The 21359-nt window shown below is 39.3% G+C and overlaps 1 protein-coding gene across 2 annotated transcripts in view; it reads left to right on the top strand.

Moving 5' to 3' along the window:
- The window catches only part of NPR3 (natriuretic peptide receptor 3), a 47703-nt gene extending 28342 nt beyond the window's left edge, over positions 1-19361 (top strand). The window contains exons 5-8 of one of the 2 annotated variants that reach the window (XM_085213384.1): positions 3388-3482; positions 7283-7418; positions 9146-9230; positions 11741-19361. In XM_085213384.1, coding sequence (XP_085069510.1) covers positions 3388-3482; positions 7283-7418; positions 9146-9230; positions 11741-11852 — 428 coding nt within the window. In that variant the 3' untranslated portion in view covers positions 11853-19361. Of the gene's footprint in view, positions 1-3387; positions 3483-7282; positions 7419-9142; positions 9231-11740 lie in introns of both variants that reach the window. The other variant, XM_085213383.1, reaches the window with a different exon arrangement.
- The last annotated feature ends 1998 nt before the right edge of the window (positions 19362-21359 follow it).

Below are 21359 nucleotides of genomic sequence, written 5' to 3'. Positions count from 1 at the left end.
GTGATCTAACCAAAAGGGAGAATGGCCCCCAGCATGGATTAAGGTAACATAAGATCTGCTTTAAATTACAGTGGTTGCAATCATCCCATAAAGAGCCCTGCATAAGCTGGAGATTTTGCTGAATGTGCCACTACCTCCCTTAAGTACTTATGACTTCCCAAAACACACAATTTTAACAGATGGATTCTGTTGTCTAAGGACACAGTTCATGGTTAGGCTATACTGTGCTCATGGTTTGGCTATACTGCGTGTGAACAGATACTCCAGCACAGCCTGTTTTCTTGCCCACGTTTATGCTCCAAATAGCCACCAGCTGTTGTGCCCATACCATTATTTTATAGTACTATGTGCTCCATGTGGGCTGTGTGTCTGATTCTCACACCTGACTTGTAAAATCTGACAGGGGCACATATTCTCTTCCCCTACTTCTGAAAACCAATTTGTTGTTTCTGGGTGACTTGTCAAAGGTATTTCGAAAATGTAGCTGTCTAGGTGAGCTGAGAGGATTTGGTTGAAAAGGTCAAAATGCCTGGGTATAATTTACAAAAATAAACCTGCTTTTGAAAGAGATCTTCAACTTGTCGTCTTGCAAGCCATCCTTTGTTCTACCATTAAGCTCCTTTCTGAAGTGAATTGCAGTGTTGTCCATCCACATGTATGTGGTACAATGCTAAAGGAGATTTGGTTGTATCAGTTTGATGGTTGGACTTGATCTTAAGGATCTTTCCCAATCTAAATAATTCTATAATTCTATATTCTCAGCAGAGTCTACTGCAGGACTGAAAGTTTGTAAGTTGCTTTTGTAGGCCTTGACAATCAGAACTCTGATTGCATTAAGGATACTCATTCAACCGATGGCATCTAGATATCTAATTGCCTGGGCACCTCATTTTACAGCTTGCTCTGAATTAGGTGACTCCCCCCCAGAAATCCAGCAGGGTGAGGATGCTTTTTCCTGCAGCATATACTTCTGCCAGCCACATCTGCATGGGTGACATTGTATGCTTAGAAAAGGATATGGCTGAAGTGATCAAATGATTTCTTAGTGCTTAATTGTCAGAGACACCATGATATGACTGTGGGGAACATTTTGTGGAGAATATTTTCTTTTCCTTGTAATATCCTCTGAGAAACAACAAAATTGTCTATATGTAAGTATCTATCATAATGAAATAAAGAGAGCCCAGATAAAATTCTCCTACCTGGCTTGAAACACAGTTCTTCATGAATTAAAAATTTCTAAAATCATTTCTTAAGGAAGAACATTGCAGGAAATGTTAAAATTTCATACTCTTTGATTCAGATGGAGAAGTAACATACAAGTGTTTCCCATTAAAAATCCCATAGGAATTCCAAGTTCTAGTACTTATTTCTGCAAGTTCTAGTACTTATTTCTAATAATCCAATCTTGTCTTTCGTAGGCCAGGAAGGTGTCTGTCCCAGTCTCCTGTCAGATCTAGAAACCAGACAGCTGTGTAGCCAAGGATGTTGCAGCTCTTTGTGGTGGCCGTTTTCAGTTATTCAGTAGCTGAATACTCCATTCCTGCAGTAATCAAATTTGCAGTTGTCCAGTTGCTTTATTGTTATATTCAAAAAATACATGCTTGACAGTAACTGTTTTGGTGAACACTGCATATTCTGAAAATCACAGTAGGTTGAAACACTCCTGGCATCTAAACAGGGAAAAGATAAATAGAAGTGTGTTAATCTGTTACATATCTACTATTTTTAGGTATGTTGAAGGGAATTTATCCTCTGGCTGAGTACCTGATCTCTCTCTTCTGATTAATAGTCACTGAGAAGCTGTTTCTCTACTGCCTGGCTCAGTCATGTAATTGGTGTAGCATGGCTGTAAACAGACACTTGTTTAACTTGCACTGCTGTAAATGGCTGTATTTGGTGTCAGTGGTGGATCACATTTTAGAATATCTAGGGTGACAAAGCATAACAGCAAAGTCTCGAGTGTCTTCATTATAGTTAGGTTGGAGCTTCATCAGAGCTAACAGGTATTTTTTGATGGGTTTCAAGGACCTGTTTGATTTACACAGAATCCTAGAGTGGCTGAAGTCGGCAGATTTCTGGATCCATCTGACCCAACCCCAGCTCAACCTACTCAGAGCAGGTTGCCCAGGGCCATGCCCAGGTGGCTTTTGGAGTAGGTTCCAGAACCTCTCTGGGCAACCAGTGTCACCGCTCTGTCACCCCACACAGCAAAAAAACACAGCCGTGTTCATCATAGGCAAGAGCATATACCAAAACAAGAGGATCAGACTGAATGTATTTTCATCATGACAGTTAAACATTCAATAGGTTGCCCCAGAGATGTTGTGCAGTCTCCATCCATGGAAGTTTTCAAAACCAGGTAGAGCCAAGCAATTCAGCCCATTCTGAATTGCTGTCTGACTCTGCTCTGAACTGAATGTTGCACAAGAAGCCTCCTGAAGTTCTTTCAAACCCAAGGTATCCTATGAGTCTGTGATTCCAAGTTTCCTGGAGTTTCCTGGAATATGAATAGTAGTTAAAGGCAGAGATGGTGCTTCAAGACTAGAAAAATTCATAATGAAAGTTTAATTTATTCCTCCTAATCAAAAACAAATACTGAAATCATCAGGATTCAGACATGATTTCACGTGCAGAATTTTGAATGTGACTTCATCCTTTGAAGGGCTGCTTGGGACAATGCCATAATCTGTCAGTTAGGGTAGCTTTAAAAGACTGAATGATGTTGAAGTCTGTAGAGCAAGACTGGCAGCTGCTCTTGAGGGAATATCAGATCTTTCCCTCAGGCTTGTAAAAGAAGGAAATGAACTGGGGATCTAAACTATGAGACACAAACATATTGTGCAGGCAATCCTGTGTAAACAAATGCAAGATTTAATGCATACATAATACACATGATGCCTCCTATCCTCACTCCTTCAGTATCCCATCAAGTGGAAACAATTCTGAACTGGCTCTATACATGCAGCAACTCTGTAAGTCTGTAGAACATAGGGCTGTGCCCCTGAGTTCTCTGCCACACAGGAGCTGGCCTCTCCTTATTGAGGCATTGATAGATGTTTCAAGACTAGAAGTTCAGTAAATAATCCACATTAAATGTATTTGTGTTCTTGTATGCCAGCTTTCTGGATTAGGTTTTTCTCACATATTCCCCAAACAGGCTCACACATTTGATATTTAAAAGGGAGAAATGTTAAGAATTCAGGAATGCAGACACCGAGATGAAATTACAATTTCTTTTGGAATGTCAACAAAAATGCTGGGAGACTGATGAGATTTCCTGTCATATCAGTCTGTAAAAACCTGTCCACTGTTTTCTTGTTTTCCTTGGAAAGGCTCAGTATTTTAACTAATTAATTTTCTAATTCCTCACATGCCATTCTTTAGGCATTGCAGGGCAGGTGTCCATTGATGCCAATGGGGACAGATACGGGGATTTCTCAGTGATTGCAATGACGGACCCAGAGGCCGGCACACAGGAGGTAAGAAAACAGTCTGTCATCTGTTTACTTGGAAGGCATCTGTCTGTAAAATATATACATTAAAATGGTATTGCTTAACCATGTCAACCTGCAGCCCATGTCATTTCTTTAAAAAAATTTCTTGGAGTAATTATCCTAAACAATTTTTAAACTTAAAAATTCTTTGACAGTTCCGCATGTATTTCTTCACTTTATGCTAGTCTTTAAAATTTAAAAGATGAAACCTGCCATGCTAGCAAAGCCTGATAAATTGTGAACACAAGAAATTATTGTTTAAAATACGTGAGTCCTTTTACTCAGTGGTAAGAAGGACCATTGGGCACAACGTATGCCACTTGGGTTATTCCACTGGATGCAGAAGGAGCAGAAGCAGAAGTGAAAAACAGCCTATACAAAATAGCACCAGTTGCACACAGTGAACAGCATGGCTGGGTTGTTCATTAATGCATGGCCCTAACTCAAGCTGTAGTATACAGCTTCAGTTAGTTGTGCTGTTAGCTGCAAAGTAAACATCAACATAAGTTTTGCTGGTCATCTTTTGCTCTTCATCTTCATGAAGAGCCCAGCAAGCTCAAAATTGAAGCAGCAGTCAAACTAAGCTGGACTTTTCTCTGTGTGGAGTCTGGTGAAATTATTTTTATCAGTGCAGCATCAAAAACACATTCAAGAAGCCTTTTCACATAAGTAAGGATGTTTCATGCATTTTCTTGTGTAAAAATGATTGAAAAACTCCAGCAGTAAACTGCAGGCACTACCAGAGGTAGGACTAATCATAGAATTGTAGAATTGCTCAGGTTGGAAAAGACTTTAAAGATCATCGAGTCCAACTACAACCTAACCATACTACCCTAACAACCCTCTACTAAATCATGTCCCTGAGCACCACATTCAAATGGATTTTAAACACATCCAGGGATGGTGATTCAACCACCTCTCTGGGGAGCCTATTCCAGTGCTTAACAACCCTTTCAGTAAAGACGGTTTTCCTGATATCCAACCTAAACCCCCCCCGGCGCAACTTGAAGCCATTTCCCCTCATTCTGTCACGTGTCACCAGTGAGAAGTGACCAGCCCAGCTCTCGCTGCAGTCACCTTTCAGGTACTGGAAGAGAGCAATAAGGTCACCCCTTAGCCTCCTCTTCCCCAGACTAAAAGTCCCCAGTTCCTTTAGTCTCTCCTTAGAGGGCATATTCTCCAAGCCCTTCACAAGCCTTATTGCCCTTCTTTGGACCTGCTCCAGCACTTCAGTGTCCTTTCTGTACAGTACTCAGTGTACTTTCTGCCAAGTACAGGGGCAGGATGACTTCCCTAGTGCTGCTCACCACACCATTCCTGATACAAGCCAGGATGCCACTGGCCTTTTTGGCCATCTAGGTGCACTGCTGGTTCATATTTGGTGTCCATCAGAACACCAATGCCCCTTTCCTTCAGGCAGCTTTCCAGCCATTCCTCCCCAAGCCTGTAGGGTTGCCTGGGGTTGTTGTGACCAAAATGCAGGACCCAACACTTGGCCCTGTTGAAACTCATTTGGTTTACCTTGGCCCATTGACCTGGTCTATCCAGGTCCCTCTGTAGTGCCTTTTTCCCCTTAGGCAGATCAACACTCCTTCCTTCTCGGTGTTGTCTGCAAACTTAGAGAGGGTGCACTCAATCCCCTCATCAAGATCATTAATAAAGATGTTAATTAGAAGCAGCCCCGGTATCGAGCTTTGGGGCCACCAACATCATTAATCATCATTAATTGAAGTTAGGAGTACAGGTTAGTTGGGATAAGGCTGGTGTGAGCAACTGTATCTTTTTTGTTTGTTCAGCCCATTAATTCTTTATCCTCTTTATCAGTTTAATCTCCTTCTCTTAATCTTCCTTCTATTCTTTCTATTGCAGTTTTAATCTTCTACTTCTTTCATGTTAGCTTTGAGTTTTTAACGTTGCTCATTTTAATTTCACCTCTACTTTATGATGCATATACAACAATTAGCATGCTTTGCGTGTGTTTACTTATTATTTGTATTTGCCATATTTATTTCTATCCCTCACTCTAGAAATATTGTTTTGTTGATTCTTGTTTTATTAATTTTGCCAGTTTCTGCTATGTCAGTACATGAACTTTTATTTCTCAGCTGAGCTGAGCCAGATGAATCCATTTGAACAGAGCTTTTCTCCAGGATCATTCAGAATTTAAATTTGAAAGGTCCTGGTAAAACAACAGAATACTGGTTCCAACAGAGCTTCGCTGCAGGTGTGCAGGTTGTTAACCCTTGCGTGGAGCCCTGCAGTTTACACATGGCTAGTGCTCGCACTGCAACAGGCACTCATTTTTCATCTGGAGGCAATGAAGAACTGCCTCCCAAACTCCCTTAATGCATGTTTCAGTGTTTAATTGCTTTTACTTCTTGAAAATCTGTATTCTATTTCTGATTCAAATCTGTTTGGTGTCTCTTCATAGCTATTTATTGTTCTTAAGCCTTTCTGCATGCTTTCACATTTTCTAAGTTCTGTTGATAGAGGAGGACTCCCCCACTCCAATTTGGCAAATTAAACGATTTTCCAATTAAATCTGTTGCCTGCAAATGCAGCAGATTTCTTACAAGTTTTAAACTCCAGATGAAATACTGGAAGATAAATCAACTCCTTTATAACCAGGGCAAATATTATCTGTCTTTTAACTCTTCCTCTTCAAAAAAGAGTTTAAGTAAAAGTCTGGAGCAGTGTATCAGTGTCTTTAATTCTAAAACCTAGTTCTGTCTTTATACATATTTATAGATATTTATAGACAAATACTGTTGATGTGTTTCTGTTGTCACTGCTATTTCAGTGTTATCATATTTGGACTTTTTCCTTTACTACTGTGAAAATAATTTTTTGAATTATTTTCAGATGAGTTACTTACTACTAGCACAGTTTAATCCTGCAACTTTGCAGTAGATCCAAAGCATGCTACTTTGAATTAAAGTCTGAATTTACTCTTGGGGATGGGACAGAAGTTGTGAATCATCTCGATGGACTGGTCTGAAATAATAGACCACGCTACCAGGATGTAGTAAGTAAATACAGACAACAGCAGAAATAGAAGGTACAGAATGACTGGCTCTGTAGTAGTTCTGCAGGAGATCTAAAGATATATCTGAAATTGATCGTGTATCTCCTACTCCTTACAAAATAGAGACGTCTAACATACAAAATACTTTAAATGCTTTCTCCTGGTCTTATGACAGTCCTGCTTCATTCTGCTATGGAGGAATTGAAGAAAGCTCATGGAGAGCTTTCAAGGAGGAATATTCAAAGAGTTTAAAAAACAGAAAAGAAACAAACAAACAAACAAAAAAGAACAACACCTTGTGTGAGCTGGGTTTATACAGAAAAAAAAAGACTGAGGGTCGAACAGGTAAGAGTCTGTGAATATGCAAAAGGATATTTCAGAAAGAGTCTCTGTATCAACTGGCAATTGGATAAGTAGTGATGGCTAATTGCAATAAGGGAGATTTTGCTTACATGCTAGGGAAAGTCACTGACAGGAAAGATAACTAAGTTTCAGAATGATTGCCTGTGGAAAATATCAAATCTCCAACTTCATTGGCTTTTAAGAACAGGTTGGATAAACATCTTTCAGGAATGCTCTTGTTCAGCTGATTCTGCCTTGGGGCAGAGCATGGACTGCATAACCTCCCAAAGAGCCCTTCAGCCACATCCTTTGTGATTCAATATTCAGACACAGAAGTCCAAGCAATTGGTGCAGCATTCCTTTTTGTTTTACTTCTCTAAATGATAGGAAAACCTTTCATTCCTTTCTTTTTGCATAGGTGATCGGAGACTACTATGGAAAGCAGGGGCGTTTTGAAATTCGATCAAATGTGAAATACCCTTGGAATCATGGCAGGCTGAGAATAGATGAAAGTCGAGTTTCGGAGCACACAAACAATGCACCGTGTAAATCATGTAAGTTTAGAGACTTAATGCTTCTGTGCAGCCATCAGAGGGACAAATCCTTGTAGTGAAGCAGCATAACAGGCCTTATTAAACTGCTTAGCACAGTTGTCTCAAGTTGGACATCATGAGTGTGTCTCTCTGCTGACCCTTTGTGAAGTCAAGGTCTTGCAGCCTCAGGTAGTATGTGTTCTGAATCACTTTCCTGAATTTAAATGTGATAGTTGTAATGCCTGCATGAGGCGCAACCCAAGACCCTGAGGCTTTGTGACCTTCCAAGGGATAAAAGATAAAATCTGTTTTAGCCATGATGAAGGATAGAACTGAAACCCTGAACAGAGAATAATTATATCAACAATTAGCAGGCGTGGAGCTCAGTTCTGCCAGTGCTTGCTTACCCAGTGCAGCATGATTTTCAGTGCTATCAGAAGGCATTGTGAGGGGGGACAACTGGGATTGTGAGGCTGGGAAGAGATGAAGTAGATTAAACCAAAAGCTATGAATCTGGTAGGCAGGAGTTTCCATGCACAGATAAGGTATTTTCAGATGACCTTAAGCACACATCCTAATGTACAGAGACAAACTCCTCAAATGCTCAAATAAAAGGAAGGAGCAGTTTAATTTCTTTAATATTTCTCTGACTCAGAGGTCTGGGATACCTCTCCCATGAAGATAGACTGAAGGAGCTGGGCTTGTTCTATCTGGAGAAGAGAAAGCTACAGGGACAACCCATTACAGACTTTCAGTATTTAAAGGGAAATTATAAACAAGAGGGAAATCAACTTTTTACACAGATACATAGTGATAGGGCAAGGGGAAATATCTTTAAAGTGGAAGAAGGTAGATTTAGACAAGATATTAGAAAGAAATTCTTTACTGTGAAGGTGGTGAGGCACTGGAACAGGTTGCCCAGTGAGGCTGTGGATGTTCCCTCCCTGGAAGCACTGAAGGCCAGGCTGGATGGAGCTGTGAGCAACCTGGTCTAGAGGAAGGTGACCCTATTTATAGCAGGGGGTTGGAACTCAATGATCTTAAAGATCCCTTCCAACCCAAACCATTCTATGATTCTATGAGTGAGCACATGGCAACCTGATGATCTTTGAGGTCCCTTCCAATCCAAACCATTCTGTGGTTCTGTTTTCCAAAAATTCAGATAGGCGCAATAAAAGGGAGCAGGCTGTATCCACATAAAAATGATTCTTTGCAGAAGACTAGTCCCTTCTTGGGCTCTTGAACACATAGAAGAAGCTTCTGTGGCTTTAATTTGAAAAGGCATCGATTCTTGATACTGTTGAGTAATCAGTCATTTTAATAAACTGGCTGATGACAGGTTATGATCCTAAACCTGATGAAATAGAATTGTTTCTGTTATAATGGCTAAAGGTATATCCAGGGTTGATTCCTGTTGTGCACAATGCTGCAATCCTGGTTTGTGTTATGATTCAGATCAACCTGTCCAGACCAGTTTCTTAACAATATGTGTATAATCTTTATTTTTAACTTTTTTTACTTCATTTGTTACTGATCTTGGTTACTTATTTAACTGCAAGGAAAACAGGGACAAAAAATAAGTCAGGAACTAGAGTAGAAGAGATTCCCATGGAGTCTTGAACTCTGAAGACTTTACTTATTATCTGGTATTGGTCATTCATTTCCTAGTCATGTTTGTTTTCCAATATGCGAATGCAAATAGTACTCATTATTAACTCTGATTGTTGATTTTTCCCTTTTTCAAGCAGGTGGTCTAGGAGAATCAGCAGTTACAGGAATAGTCGTGGGTGCCTTACTTGGAGCAGGATTGCTAATGGCTTTTTACTTTTTCAGGTTAGTCCAATTCACTGAATGTTCCTTCAACTCTTTGCTCATAACACACACACCTTTTAGCTCCTGGAAGCATATCTCTTATGGGGGAGATACCATTATCACCTGTCACATTCCCACCATAGGCAGTGAATATGCTTTGCTTGTACTTTTGTGTGAATCAAAATAATTGACTCAGGGCCTCATCTGTTTACATCACTTTACTTGTGGAACTAGTTCCGGTGAGTTCTGTTCATTCACAAATAACTTATTAAATACTTTGGCCTTGAAAGCCTTCTTTGATTGGTATTGCTTGACAGAACAATTGTGCAGTTTATGATCATGCAAGAAATTTATATCATTTGCCTGGTAGCATGCTTTGTTTTTGAGCATTGGGTGGAATTGTAGTGGAAGCTAGAAAGAGATGTCTGGTTTGGTTTAAGAGAGCATTTGGAGTTCAAAGCTGTTCATTTAACTTAATAAGCTGAGGTCAGTGGAGGGTGATCGGTGTTTCATTCCTGTTTAGGTAAAATAATTCTTATATTGCAAGCCAGTGGACGTAAAGTCTTGAGACTTGATCTTACATTGTCAGACCAAATTATTCTTGTATCAGTTCAGTATCTTATATATGGCATGATTTATCCTTTTATGATATGAAGAGCAAAAGCGAATAGGAGGATAGAATTAACCTCTACAAATAAGAAACAAATCTTTTTTATCAACGAAAATGCATCTCTATTAAAAAAAACCAACACATTAACAAAATGAACAGGCAAAACCTTAGTCAGTTTACTAGCACATTAATGGGGTTTCAAAAGATCTAAGAACCAGAACTATTAATCAAACACTTAAGAATATTTGGTGCTTATATCATGTGTTGTTTGGGTCTGAAACAAGACAAATTAACGGTAACTGAAAAAACTAAAAAAAAACTAAAAAAAAAACCTAAAAAAAAAAATAAAAAGGAAAAAGAAAATACAACTGTATCTTCATATCCTAGTTCATCAGAAGCTCTTGCATCTTTTTATATATTACCAATCTGAGCAGGTAATTCTGTTTTTTTTGTTTGTTTGTTTGTTTTAAGTATTGCTGATACGGGGAAGAATTGGTAGTTGAGTACAAGAAATGGGGCAAAAGACATACCTGAGCAGACACCAAAATATACAAAGATCACTGTAGGAACAGGTCTTAGACTCTAAGTCATCTGACATTAAAATCTGAGTTGGAAATCCACATGAACAAAGATAGGTCAGCAGTCTTTGTATTTATGGTCAGAGGGGAGAAATGAGCACTTTTTTGGGTGCTTTTAGGCTGCAAACATACCTTCTGATCACACTGTTTTTATCATCTGGATCTGTAATCCTTACAAATGAGCATGGAAACTCAGTTTTGAGTGAGCATGCACTCTCCATTGAAAGATCTGCATTTGAAAGAATTTAAATTCAAGGAGCTGCATTTCTGAAATGAGGGCATGTTTGTGCAGATGAGCTACTGCTGAGTGTGCACTGTCTCACCCGTGAAAGACTGGCATAAATTAAGTAAAAAACATACATTTTTTCTAATTACTTCTGAGCCTATGGATACAGACGTAGTTGTCTATGGAACCTGTAGGTAAACAATTTCTGTTGAGTCATCTTATCCAAATTAAAACCTTGATGTTTTGAAAATCCTTCTTCCACCACCACATACCTAGCTTAAACTAATGTTACACATGCAAGTGGAACAGAAGATGGAATCATGGCATGCAAGGATTTTGTCATGCATCTACACAAAAAGTACTGTGTGCAGATGGGGCTGAACTAATGCCCTTCTAAAGCATTGTTCTTGAAACTCAGTGGAAACATAAACGCATGAGAAGTAAACATGATAATCTGATGGTTTTTGGTGAAGGTTTGGGTACTAAAGGGGAAACTGAAAGGCAGTCAGAGGCAGAGTGACGTATAAATTAGTGTAACAGGATCCATCAAAAGGCCCCAGAGGAAGACATGTAAGAAAAAGTATGTCCTCTGAATGAGCAGTTGTATTTACATCTTATCTACATGCTACACCCCTTTTCTTGATTCATCTTATGATATTATAAACATACTAGCTTTCTCAGTTGGAGATGGGACAATTAGTTAGCTAGCATACAGTTTCAGAAAGAAATGCAACTGAACAAATCCATTGTTGAACTCTGCAGAAAGTGCCCCCTGTACACAGGAAAGAAATTTGGCTTTGATCAATATAAAGCAGTGATGTGACACAGTTCACATGACATTTCACAAAAACTTCCTAATCACTTAAATCAGAATTTTTCAAAGAAGCAAATGTCTGTGTCGTGGTGCTTTGAGACTGCTGTGTGACAGTCATTCTTGAGCCTGGGTAAAATATTTCAATGCAAACTACTTTAATCTTTGACCAGGGTTTCACATTCTGTCACATTTCATTTTTCAACTGGAACACAGCTGTCCCCTACAGGCATTCTTTATAAGGAAGGTCCTGTTACCCTATAGCTGGAGAAGGATTTCTCACTCTGTTCCTCTTCTTTCATGCAGAAAGAAGTACAGAATAACTATTGAGAGACGAACTCAACAGGAGGACTGTAACATGGGGAAACATCGGCAGTTACGCGAAGATTCCATTAGATCTCATTTTTCTGCTGCATAAAGAAGAAGAAAAATAATCCCATTCTTCCTGGGGGAAAAAAAAGAGGATTAGGGGAATGGGCACAACCAAAGACATCAGTTTAAGAAGAGGCTGTTGAGGAACTCACTCTTTTAAGCAGTAATTTTGTCTTAATTTTTTTCAGAAGCTCAGGAATGATTTACTAATCACATTATGCCACATGGCCTTTCATCTCATGAACATAAATGATGCAGTTTGATCTTATAGGATGTACTTAATATGTAAAGACAATATTTCTTAAGACGTATTAAGAACAGCAGATATATTTTAATTGATGAGGATGCTGCATTCTGTTTCCCGTTTTTTAGCTCCTTCCACCACCTTCCTTAGTTGCACCTCACTTACGGGGTATCAAATACAGATTCACAGACACAAATGCTGGTTTGCTGTCAAAATGAAAAACTTGATTAATGTGGGGTCTGATTTGTTGTGCCTGACTGCAGGAAATGCAGGATTGCACATACGGAGTTCAGTCCTGAGAGGGAGCTGGTACTTTGGATGTAATGAATTCTGTTGACAATCAAGGAGGTGGAAACACACATGAATCATTCTTCCCTTGTTTATGTAGTATTAAGAAAATTGCTGATTCTCCCTCTTATGTACTGGGAGTTTAGAAAAACTCCAGTGAAGGATGCGGAGTTTCACTGGCATGAAATAGTGAAAGAGAAGAGGTCTCCAGAGCAGATGGGCTAATTCTGCAATCTTATTTGTGTTTTTATTGTGCTCTTTTCTCTCCACTCCCATGACCTTTCAGAGAGGCACAGTCCATGTGGGACCTGTCCCTGTTCCCAATGAAGTCAGTGGCAAAATCCCATTAAGTTCAGTGAGCACAGGATTGCATCCAAAATGTGTAAATACAAAGGAGTTTGTATAGCTGATACAGTTCAAAAGAGGGTCTTTTTTCTGTGTAAAAATGACATTAATGCTACCATTTTAGTTTGAGGATATTTTTTATCTTGTATTTTTCTATTAAAATATCTATTTTTGCTTTGGTAGGATTAAAACTTAAGGGGGATAATGTTTTGAGGACATATTTTTTATGATAGGAGTAACATGCAGGGAAAGTCAGCAACAGTAAATGCATCTTAGAACAATATTTAGGGGAGAAGAAGTGACTTTATGGATAACAAACTTTTTAACCCTTTACTTCTCCAGGCACATGTGTCCTGTGTACAGTTATTTAAACAATATAAATGCAGTTACCAGATTGCTTATACGATGATAACACTGATCCTGAAGATTACGAACTGTGTGTGTTAAATAGTCCCACATTAGTCAGTGAGGCTAACTTCACCTTTGTACGATTAAACACACAACTATCTTCAGGAATTAGGGTGGTAAAACACTACTCTAGGACTGACTTTAATCTCACTGCCATTAGTATGCCTGGGAACTTTGCCATTGACTTTACCAGGAGCAAAACTGAATCTGTGATGAATTAGCTACTGACAAGTTATTTCATATTAGACAGATGAGAGGGCTTTCTGGTCAAGAAACGGAAATGAACAGCACGTAATATAAATGATGAAGACGACCTGTAAAAATACTGTCTGTGAGAAAACCCAGCTATGATTATGATTGTAATGCATGAAATCTTCTGGCTTATCTTGTTCTGATTTCATAAGCAGAACTTTTCTAGTCTCAGGAGTCATGGTCAGGCTTTACACAATAGTTATTCTGAAAACTGGCTCCAAAGCCTGTGTTCTACAAAACTTTTTATTCTGAGAAGCCAGAGTGAGAATTCAGAGAAACCATTTTGAGGTGGCTGGAAGTGAATGAAGGGCAAAAACTGTCTTTGTTTTCTTTCTGCTGTCTTCTGTTGGTGGAGAAATACTCCATGGAACAATTCATTGGACTATTTTTGCTATTTGTCTCATTGCACTATCTCTTAGCATATGCAGTGGTCATCACACGCTTGCTGATGGTCAGGATAGCAGCAGGATCAATGATGGCCATAAACTGGGTAGATTTTAGGATTTTAGGCATCTTTAGGATTTTCTGTATTAGCCATTATTCATATGGTAGATTTATATCATCCCATTTTCCAGTCAAGACCTGTATGACTTTTTCAAAGGAACAGTATCCAAAGTAACACTGAGACTGATGGACAGTTCAGAATTGTACTCTTTGTCTCATGGGCACCAGAGATGGGTGTAGGCTAGAGCAGCATTCATACTGTTGTAGAGTTGGAGAGAAAGAAGACTTCCTGATTAGTTTCTGGAATTTTTTTTAAATAATTGAGTTTGTCTAGACAATGGGCACGGTTTTGTTTGTTTGTTTGTAGTTCTTGATTGGTTGGTTGGGTTTAAAAAAAAAGAAAAAAAGCTAATTTCAGAGATAACTTTGATCTACTTTTGTTTTGCAGTTAAGCTTTACATTATTTTTACTTTCTTTTATCCTTTAGACTACTTTGCCATAGCAAAACCGAAGGAAAATTTTTAAGCATGTAGAGAAAAAGAGTATGTTTTGAAGAATAAAATTTTTAGAAATGGTAATGGCTATGAGTTGTCTTGCCAGTCTGAAATGCTGCTGACCTAGCCACTAGTTGGGTAGCAAAGCAATGTTGGCCTGCCTTTTTCCTGTGCTTTTCACAGCCAGGTCAGAGCAGAAGATCAGAGTAATGAGATTTGTGTGGGGCAACAAGTTTTTAGGACAACTTTTTTGTTTTGTGATGTCTTATTATAACTAAGCATTTCTAAAAAAGTAGAATGAAAGGTCACTCCTCAGTTAAAATGACAGTTCCTCTTACCAGGTTTATATAGGATTTTTAATCATGGCTTCAGGAAGTTTTTTCCTGAAGTGTCTGTTGGTGGGATGCTGATGGTGGCCTTTGCAACTTGACATCCCAATGCCTCTTGTCTTCTAAAGGTGAACGTTTCTCATGTATTAGAATATTTTAGATTAATGGGTGAAATCTTTCTAAGTTTGTATACAGCTGTGGATTTTTCCCACAGAAGAGTGGAGATCGTGTAAGGTGTTTCACATAAGTACATTCCTCTACGGCATAAACAAACTTGCCCTTCATAGCTGCCCTCCACAGGCCTCATGCTAATCTTTACAGGTCTTCCAAGAACCACAGATGAAAAACTGCCTTGAGTTTACATTATTCATCAGAGGTTCTTTACTATCTAATGTCCTTTTCCTTTTTGATACATATGCGTTAGATCAATGCCACAACTCTTAGGCTTTAAACTCGGTAAGGAAATGTTTAATCAAAGTAATAATAATTGATTCTCCAAAGAGTTTTCAAAACCCACATTTTTGGCTTCAGTTAATTACCTGTGTTACAAATACACAGAGCAGCACAAGGAGGGCCTTGATTCAGCCTACACTTCAGAACACATGAAACATGCTCGACTTCAGCTTGTAAGTGCTTTACTCACTTGGGACCAAAGGGTATCATAACTGGCCACGGCCAAAGCCAAGGGAATCTTGCCTTGTGCTTGAATTATAGCAAGGCTGGCCCCAGAGTCCATATCTTTATTTTGAAATTTCATAGCTGTGCCTGTAACTGGTGAAATTGAACTGGTGGCTTCGTGTTTTGGTCAGTGGCAAATTCTGATAATTTAGTTTTTCATTAAATTCCTGAATATCAGTCAGCTTAATAGCTGATATGCCTCAAAATTCTTTTCCAGAGAATAAGATGGACAAATCATTTGACTTTACTCCCTTACTTGAAGGATGTATACTTCCACTGCAAATTGGCTGTTGAAGCATACTCTACAACAGAGAAAGATGAAGCAAAACTTTCAATAGGACCTGTGATTTAGTATGCCAAGACCCACAGCTTTAGTCAGATGCCTAAGGCTTTGATGTGGACCTTACGTAGTTTGAGAAGTTCTGTTTATGGACAGTTTATGTGCCTGGGGCTGTCTGTGACTCTTCATAACCAGTTAATTACCAGTTCCGTAAGCAATGTGCTTCCCTGAGAACATTCAATCAGTGCTAAAAACTGCAATAGGAATGTTGCGCATTTTGCAGGATTGTGGCCAGAATTCAGCTTATTAAAGAGTTGCATTCATTCGTTTTTGAAAATAAATTTTATTGATCTGTTTTCTGTTTGTTTTTAAGAAATGCTTAATTGCATTATTGAAAGTATTTTATAGGGTTTTAATGGAGAATTATTAAGGTATAGTTAATACTTTGAAAGCAGTGGGGAGGATGGGAGCTAGACAAAATCAGAACGTGCGCCATGACAGCGTGTTCTAGTGGGAGATTGAGCTCTCATTTTTTTGGCTTAGAGATACAGTCACTCTCTCCTTAAGCAAAACAAAGAAAACCTCTCATTGATTCAAGGGAAGCAGACTCAGACCCTCACTGAAGTATCCTCAGTCTTTAAACTCTGCATCTTGAAGCAGTTCAGAGTTAATTTCTCAGCCTTGCAGTAGAACAGGCTGCATCAGCCTTAGCTGACCTTGGCTCTAGAGCGATTTTCACCTCATGAATGCCATAATGCTCCTGGAAAGCTAAGAATAGACATCAAAGACAGGAAGCTAATAGTCCTGGTCATAAATTTCTTTGGCAATTCAGTCCACCTTTTCCGGAGCTCAAGACAGTTCCACATCCTTCACCACCCTCCTCTGTGCTTCAGGGAAGCCATGTAGCAATTCTGTTTCTTTAAATAAAGCCTTTGAGGTTTTTTGCTCATTTTCTCCCAGAGTGGAATGAACACTGTTGATTCCCTTTTTAATGCCCTTTTCTCCGGCTTCAGAAGTACTCTGAAAAGAGGCAGCTACTTTCCATCACATACTCAGACCTGCTCCCAGTTCCCTGGGAGGTGGCTTTTCCGTAATTTCGGCTCATGCTTTTTGTTGTCTTGCTGTTCAACAGCCTGCACACCTTGCTTTGGTCATGCTGGCCAGTTGCTATCAGAGATTCGGAGCCAGAATTGCCTGATGATGCCTGTCAAGTAAACAAAGATGAAAAATTGGATTAGCTAAAAACTTTATGGAGTTTAAGTGGAATTTAGAGGTTGGCATCCTTTTAAGAACATCCAAGGCTGGCACTGCATATTGAAGTCTGTGATTGAAGTCCTAGGCACTCCTTGCTGCAAGGCTGAGCTCGCAGGAAGCGCAGTGCTCCAGACACAAGCAGATGGTGTCAGGTGTTGTGAGCAACAGTTTTTTCCCTAGTAGTTGTTGTAAAAAAGGACATCAAATGTATCAACCTTCCTGTGGGGCAAATGGAAGCAGATATATTTCCAGTGGTACATTACTTTTTCTGTGGGTCAGGAACACATCCTAGTAACTTCTCTTGCAGCAGTGAAGGATGAAAGGATGCGTCCTGTGGCACATCTTTTTCAAGAGACAGCATTGGCCCTTTTTAGAAACAAAGGAAAACAAAAGTTACTTTTTTGGAATATATTTTGAAGACATGCTGGAAAAAGCTTTGCCTTCGGATGTGCTGTGTGCTCCCTTCCTGCCTTTCTTTCTTGCTGTTGAAAGCACAAAAAGATTGGTGTGTGTGTGTGAAACCTTTCAAGTGGAAGGATGGAATTGTGTGCACTGTGCCCATCTCTGGTTGGAGGCAAAAATGAATTCCAACGGCTTCATACCTGTATTTTTTCCAATCTCAGATATCTTTTAACATTCTGACTCTGAGACTGATGAAAAATGATTGATGAAATTAAAACAAGTAGCTTTGAGAGATCTCAGTCCTGGCTGTCTACAGGCTCTGCAACAGGCTTTGTTCGTGTCTTTTCTCTTCTGGAGGATGACAGGAAGCCTAAGAACTTCAGCTTACCCCAGTGAAGCCTTAAGTCTGACATGAGTGCATCTCTCTCTTTATCTCACTTACAAAAGAAGAAAGGATAAAGGTTAATATTGGAGTTTTTAAAAGGTCAAGGCTGGTTTCGATCGAGATGACAATGCTGCCATGGCTTTGAGGCTTTTTTGGGCTCATGTTTAGTTATGTCCAGTGTATCATTATGTAGACTGTTTTATTATGCTATTACTTCTTCCAGAATTTACCTTTCAGAATGCCTCTTAACCGACATACATCAAATTTATAGCATACAGAACTAGCTTTCAGAAGGAGAGGCTTAGAGTTCATTCAAGATCTCTCACTAACCACTAACTTAATATTCTGCATCAAAGGCAAAATATTCTCAATAATATGACACTGTTAAAATGTGTATGTTAAGCTATAGTACTTCATAAAATCTTATGTGGACTCATTGGTGTTAAATTTTGGAAAGGTTAAAATCCACTCAGTGTGAACCGTTGCTTGGTGTTACTGTCATGTGAATGTTTCTAGAGGACACTTGAGCACACAAAGAAATGTACCAAAAAGGCTATTTTACAATGATCTTGTTTTAATGGTTTATTTTGTAATCTCAACTGGTATGCACAAGGAACATGCAGTTATCTCCCCTCAAACTATGATCAGGTGTTTTGCTATCGATATGTGAAACCTTCAGCAAACATAAACAGTACAGCTATGCTGATTCATGGATGTTGATGGTCTGGACTTCTCTTCCTCTGCGAAATTCATATGCAGTGTGACAGAGAAAGAAGCCATGCTAAAAAGTCAGTACCATGGTTCCTAATTCATGGCCAGTTATCCTGGTGCCACATGAGGTGATAAACGTGTCCTCTTTTGTTTGGTGTATCTTTTATGTAGTTTTGTACCAGATGATGCAATGAATTCTGCAGTATAGGATGCAAAGCTAGAAAATGTCAGTTGTGGATACAGGGAAAATACTCAGGAATTGATTATTCTCCCCTGATGATACTATTGACTGTACTGAGAGTGGGATCAAGCCCTGGCTGCACAGCACACTGTCTTTATTGTTCAGTAATTAATTTTTAGGGGCTCAGCAGGAAGCTTATTTGCATTTTAAATCCTACATAGCCCCATTACCTAACATTTAAATGTGATTTAAGGGATACATAGGACCTGGCCAGGTTGTATCATGCCCACAGGCAGATACATGTAAGTAAAAATATCTTCCTTGCTGTGCAGGTCTGGAAGTGCTGAGAAGACGTAGATAGAAAGGCAGGATGAAAACAGTGGTAGAATTTGCTGTGTTTCTTGTGCATACGGTGTAATTTATCACAGAACAAAGAGGATTCAGAATAGACACTGTGGACGTTAACTTTGTCCCCTATTTTGGGTGATACTGTTCATTATTAATGTAAAAATACTGGACAACAGAGAAACCTATTATCAGTCTAGAAGAAAAAAAAAAATGGAAAGCTGCACAGTATATTGTACTGATGTAAGTAGAACTATCTGCATATAATGTGATTTTATTTATTGTTGTTTTTGTGTAGAGAAGAGTGAGTATTCATGACTGTGGATATAACCTTTTGTTTATTTGTGTAATGTATTTTATTTCTTTTACAACTTGGTCATTTAAAATATCTACATTCATTGGTGTTCTTTGACTTTTTATTACGTGCGTTTTCTTTTACACACTTTAAAAATGCAAGAATATCACATACCTAAGTTGTAACAAAATGTTTCCATTAAAGAAATAGGAATATGAAATCATCTGTTTCCCTGGTGTCTTTTGTCACGTGCTCCCTACATTTTTTGGTCTGTTTCACTGGAACCTTATTGAGTGAGCAGTCATTTCTGTGTCACATAGAAAAAGAAAAACTTACACATTTTACCAACCTATAACCTCATTTCTTTGCAGCAATCTTATCAAATTGGGGCTGTTATTTCTTTACTGTGCTTTTAGATACATTCTTTAAATTACCCTGTTTTGTCTAGCCGCCTGCTTTCTGTAAGCATGTGTCTGTTGTAGCAGTGTTGCCAAAGCTAAGATTCATGCTTGAGACTATGCCAGGCCTTCATAATCTTAACTAGCCGGGAAATGAGTATGAGGAAGAAATATCTGATCACACTCATATAAAAACTGCAAGTACCAACAACTCACTGGGGAGCTGATAAAGAGGAGGAAACATCCTCTGAGTTAATTGTGGGCTTAAAATCTTTCTGCAGCCCAGGAAAGCAGGAAGAGTGAAAACACTCTTGTAGAGACCCATTCAATTGGTAGAGAATTTAACTACTTTAATAGCTGCAATGCTCTTTACTGGTAAATATCCAAATGTGTCATCCCTGGAGGTTTTCAAAGCCAGATTGGATGGGGCCGTGGCCAACCTGGTCTAGTATTAAATGGGGAGGTTGGTGGCCCTCCATGTGGCAGGGGGGTTGGAGATTCATGATCCTTAAGGTCCCCTCCAACCCCGGCCATTCTGTGATCCTGTCATTCTGTGATTAAATTTAATAAATTCAGTACTGCCAACAAGTAAATGAATGTTACCAGTTTGAACAGCTGATTAAGGGTGAAAGAGGTACAAAGTTGTACATCCACAAGTAACTATTTCACCTAGCTTTGCTCGATGGTTTTTGTTTTTTTAAAGTTCTTATATTTTTGTCTAGTTATGGTCAAGAATTATCTGACAGTACCTAGTGATTTTCCAACATTACTTCATAATTGTATAAGTACTGTTTTGTGTTCCTGGTAATAGCAGTAATCATTAAAGGACTTCTATGATCTTTTTAAGAGTGCACATTTTGCACAAAATCATACGTGGGCTTCTCCAAAAGTAATGCCTACTATTTTGTTATGTTGGCCCAATACACTGGAGGCAGATGTTAGTAATAGGGCCGTAAAGGTTGAATCTTCCCACGAATATCCTGGTACATTTGCATGCCATCTGTGTGGCAGATGGCAACAGAGGTGCAGTCTGTCAGAATGGCATCTGACAGGGAAGTGCAACTGAAGTAAAGGCGTGTCACTGAATTCCTCCATGAGGAAGAATTTCTCCTCATTAGCATCCACTGACTCTTGCAGGATGCTAAGGGAGACTAAAGGTGGATGTGCGCACAGTGAGACTGTGAGTTGTGCATTTCAGCAGTGACTACAGTGACAGTAGGGCACCTCCGCTGGTGCAGATTTTTTATGTGTAGCATGCAGGTGTTTGTTCTTGGCTGGTGAAAATGTTTAACTAATGATAGTGACTATGTTGAGGAACATTGTTTTGTAGCTGAGACTTTGCTCTATCAAAATGTTACTATGCTCTTTGTTGTAGTTTCCATGGAAATAAACAGGAGGCATTACTTCTGGAGCAGCCTACATAGAATCACATGGCCATAGAATGGCTTGGTTGTTTTCAAGCTCCTTTTAAGTGCTGAAAGGCCACAATGCAGTCTCACCAGAGTCTTCTCCAAGCTGACCAAGCCCAGCACCCTCAGCCTTTCTGTGTAGGAGAGGTGCTCCAGCCCTCTGCACACCCTTGTGGCCCTCCTCTGGACCTACTCCAACAGCTCCACATCCTTCGTGTGATGGAGGCCCCAGGCATGGGTGCAGTACTGCAGGTGTAGCTTCATGAGGGCTGAGAAAAGGGGAACAATTACCTTCTTCTCACTGCTGGCCACCCCTCTTCTGATGCAGCTCAGTTGGTCTTCTGGCCTGTAAGCATACACTATTTTCTCCCCTCAAGCTTTCCATTCACCAGAATCCCTAAAACTTTCTCA

This window comes from Meleagris gallopavo, chromosome Z (genome assembly GCF_905368555.1).
Source record: "Meleagris gallopavo chromosome Z, MGAL_WU_HG_1.1, whole genome shotgun sequence".
Lineage (NCBI taxonomy): Eukaryota > Metazoa > Chordata > Aves > Galliformes > Phasianidae > Meleagris > Meleagris gallopavo.
This window is presented reverse-complemented; position numbering and strand designations above follow the sequence as displayed.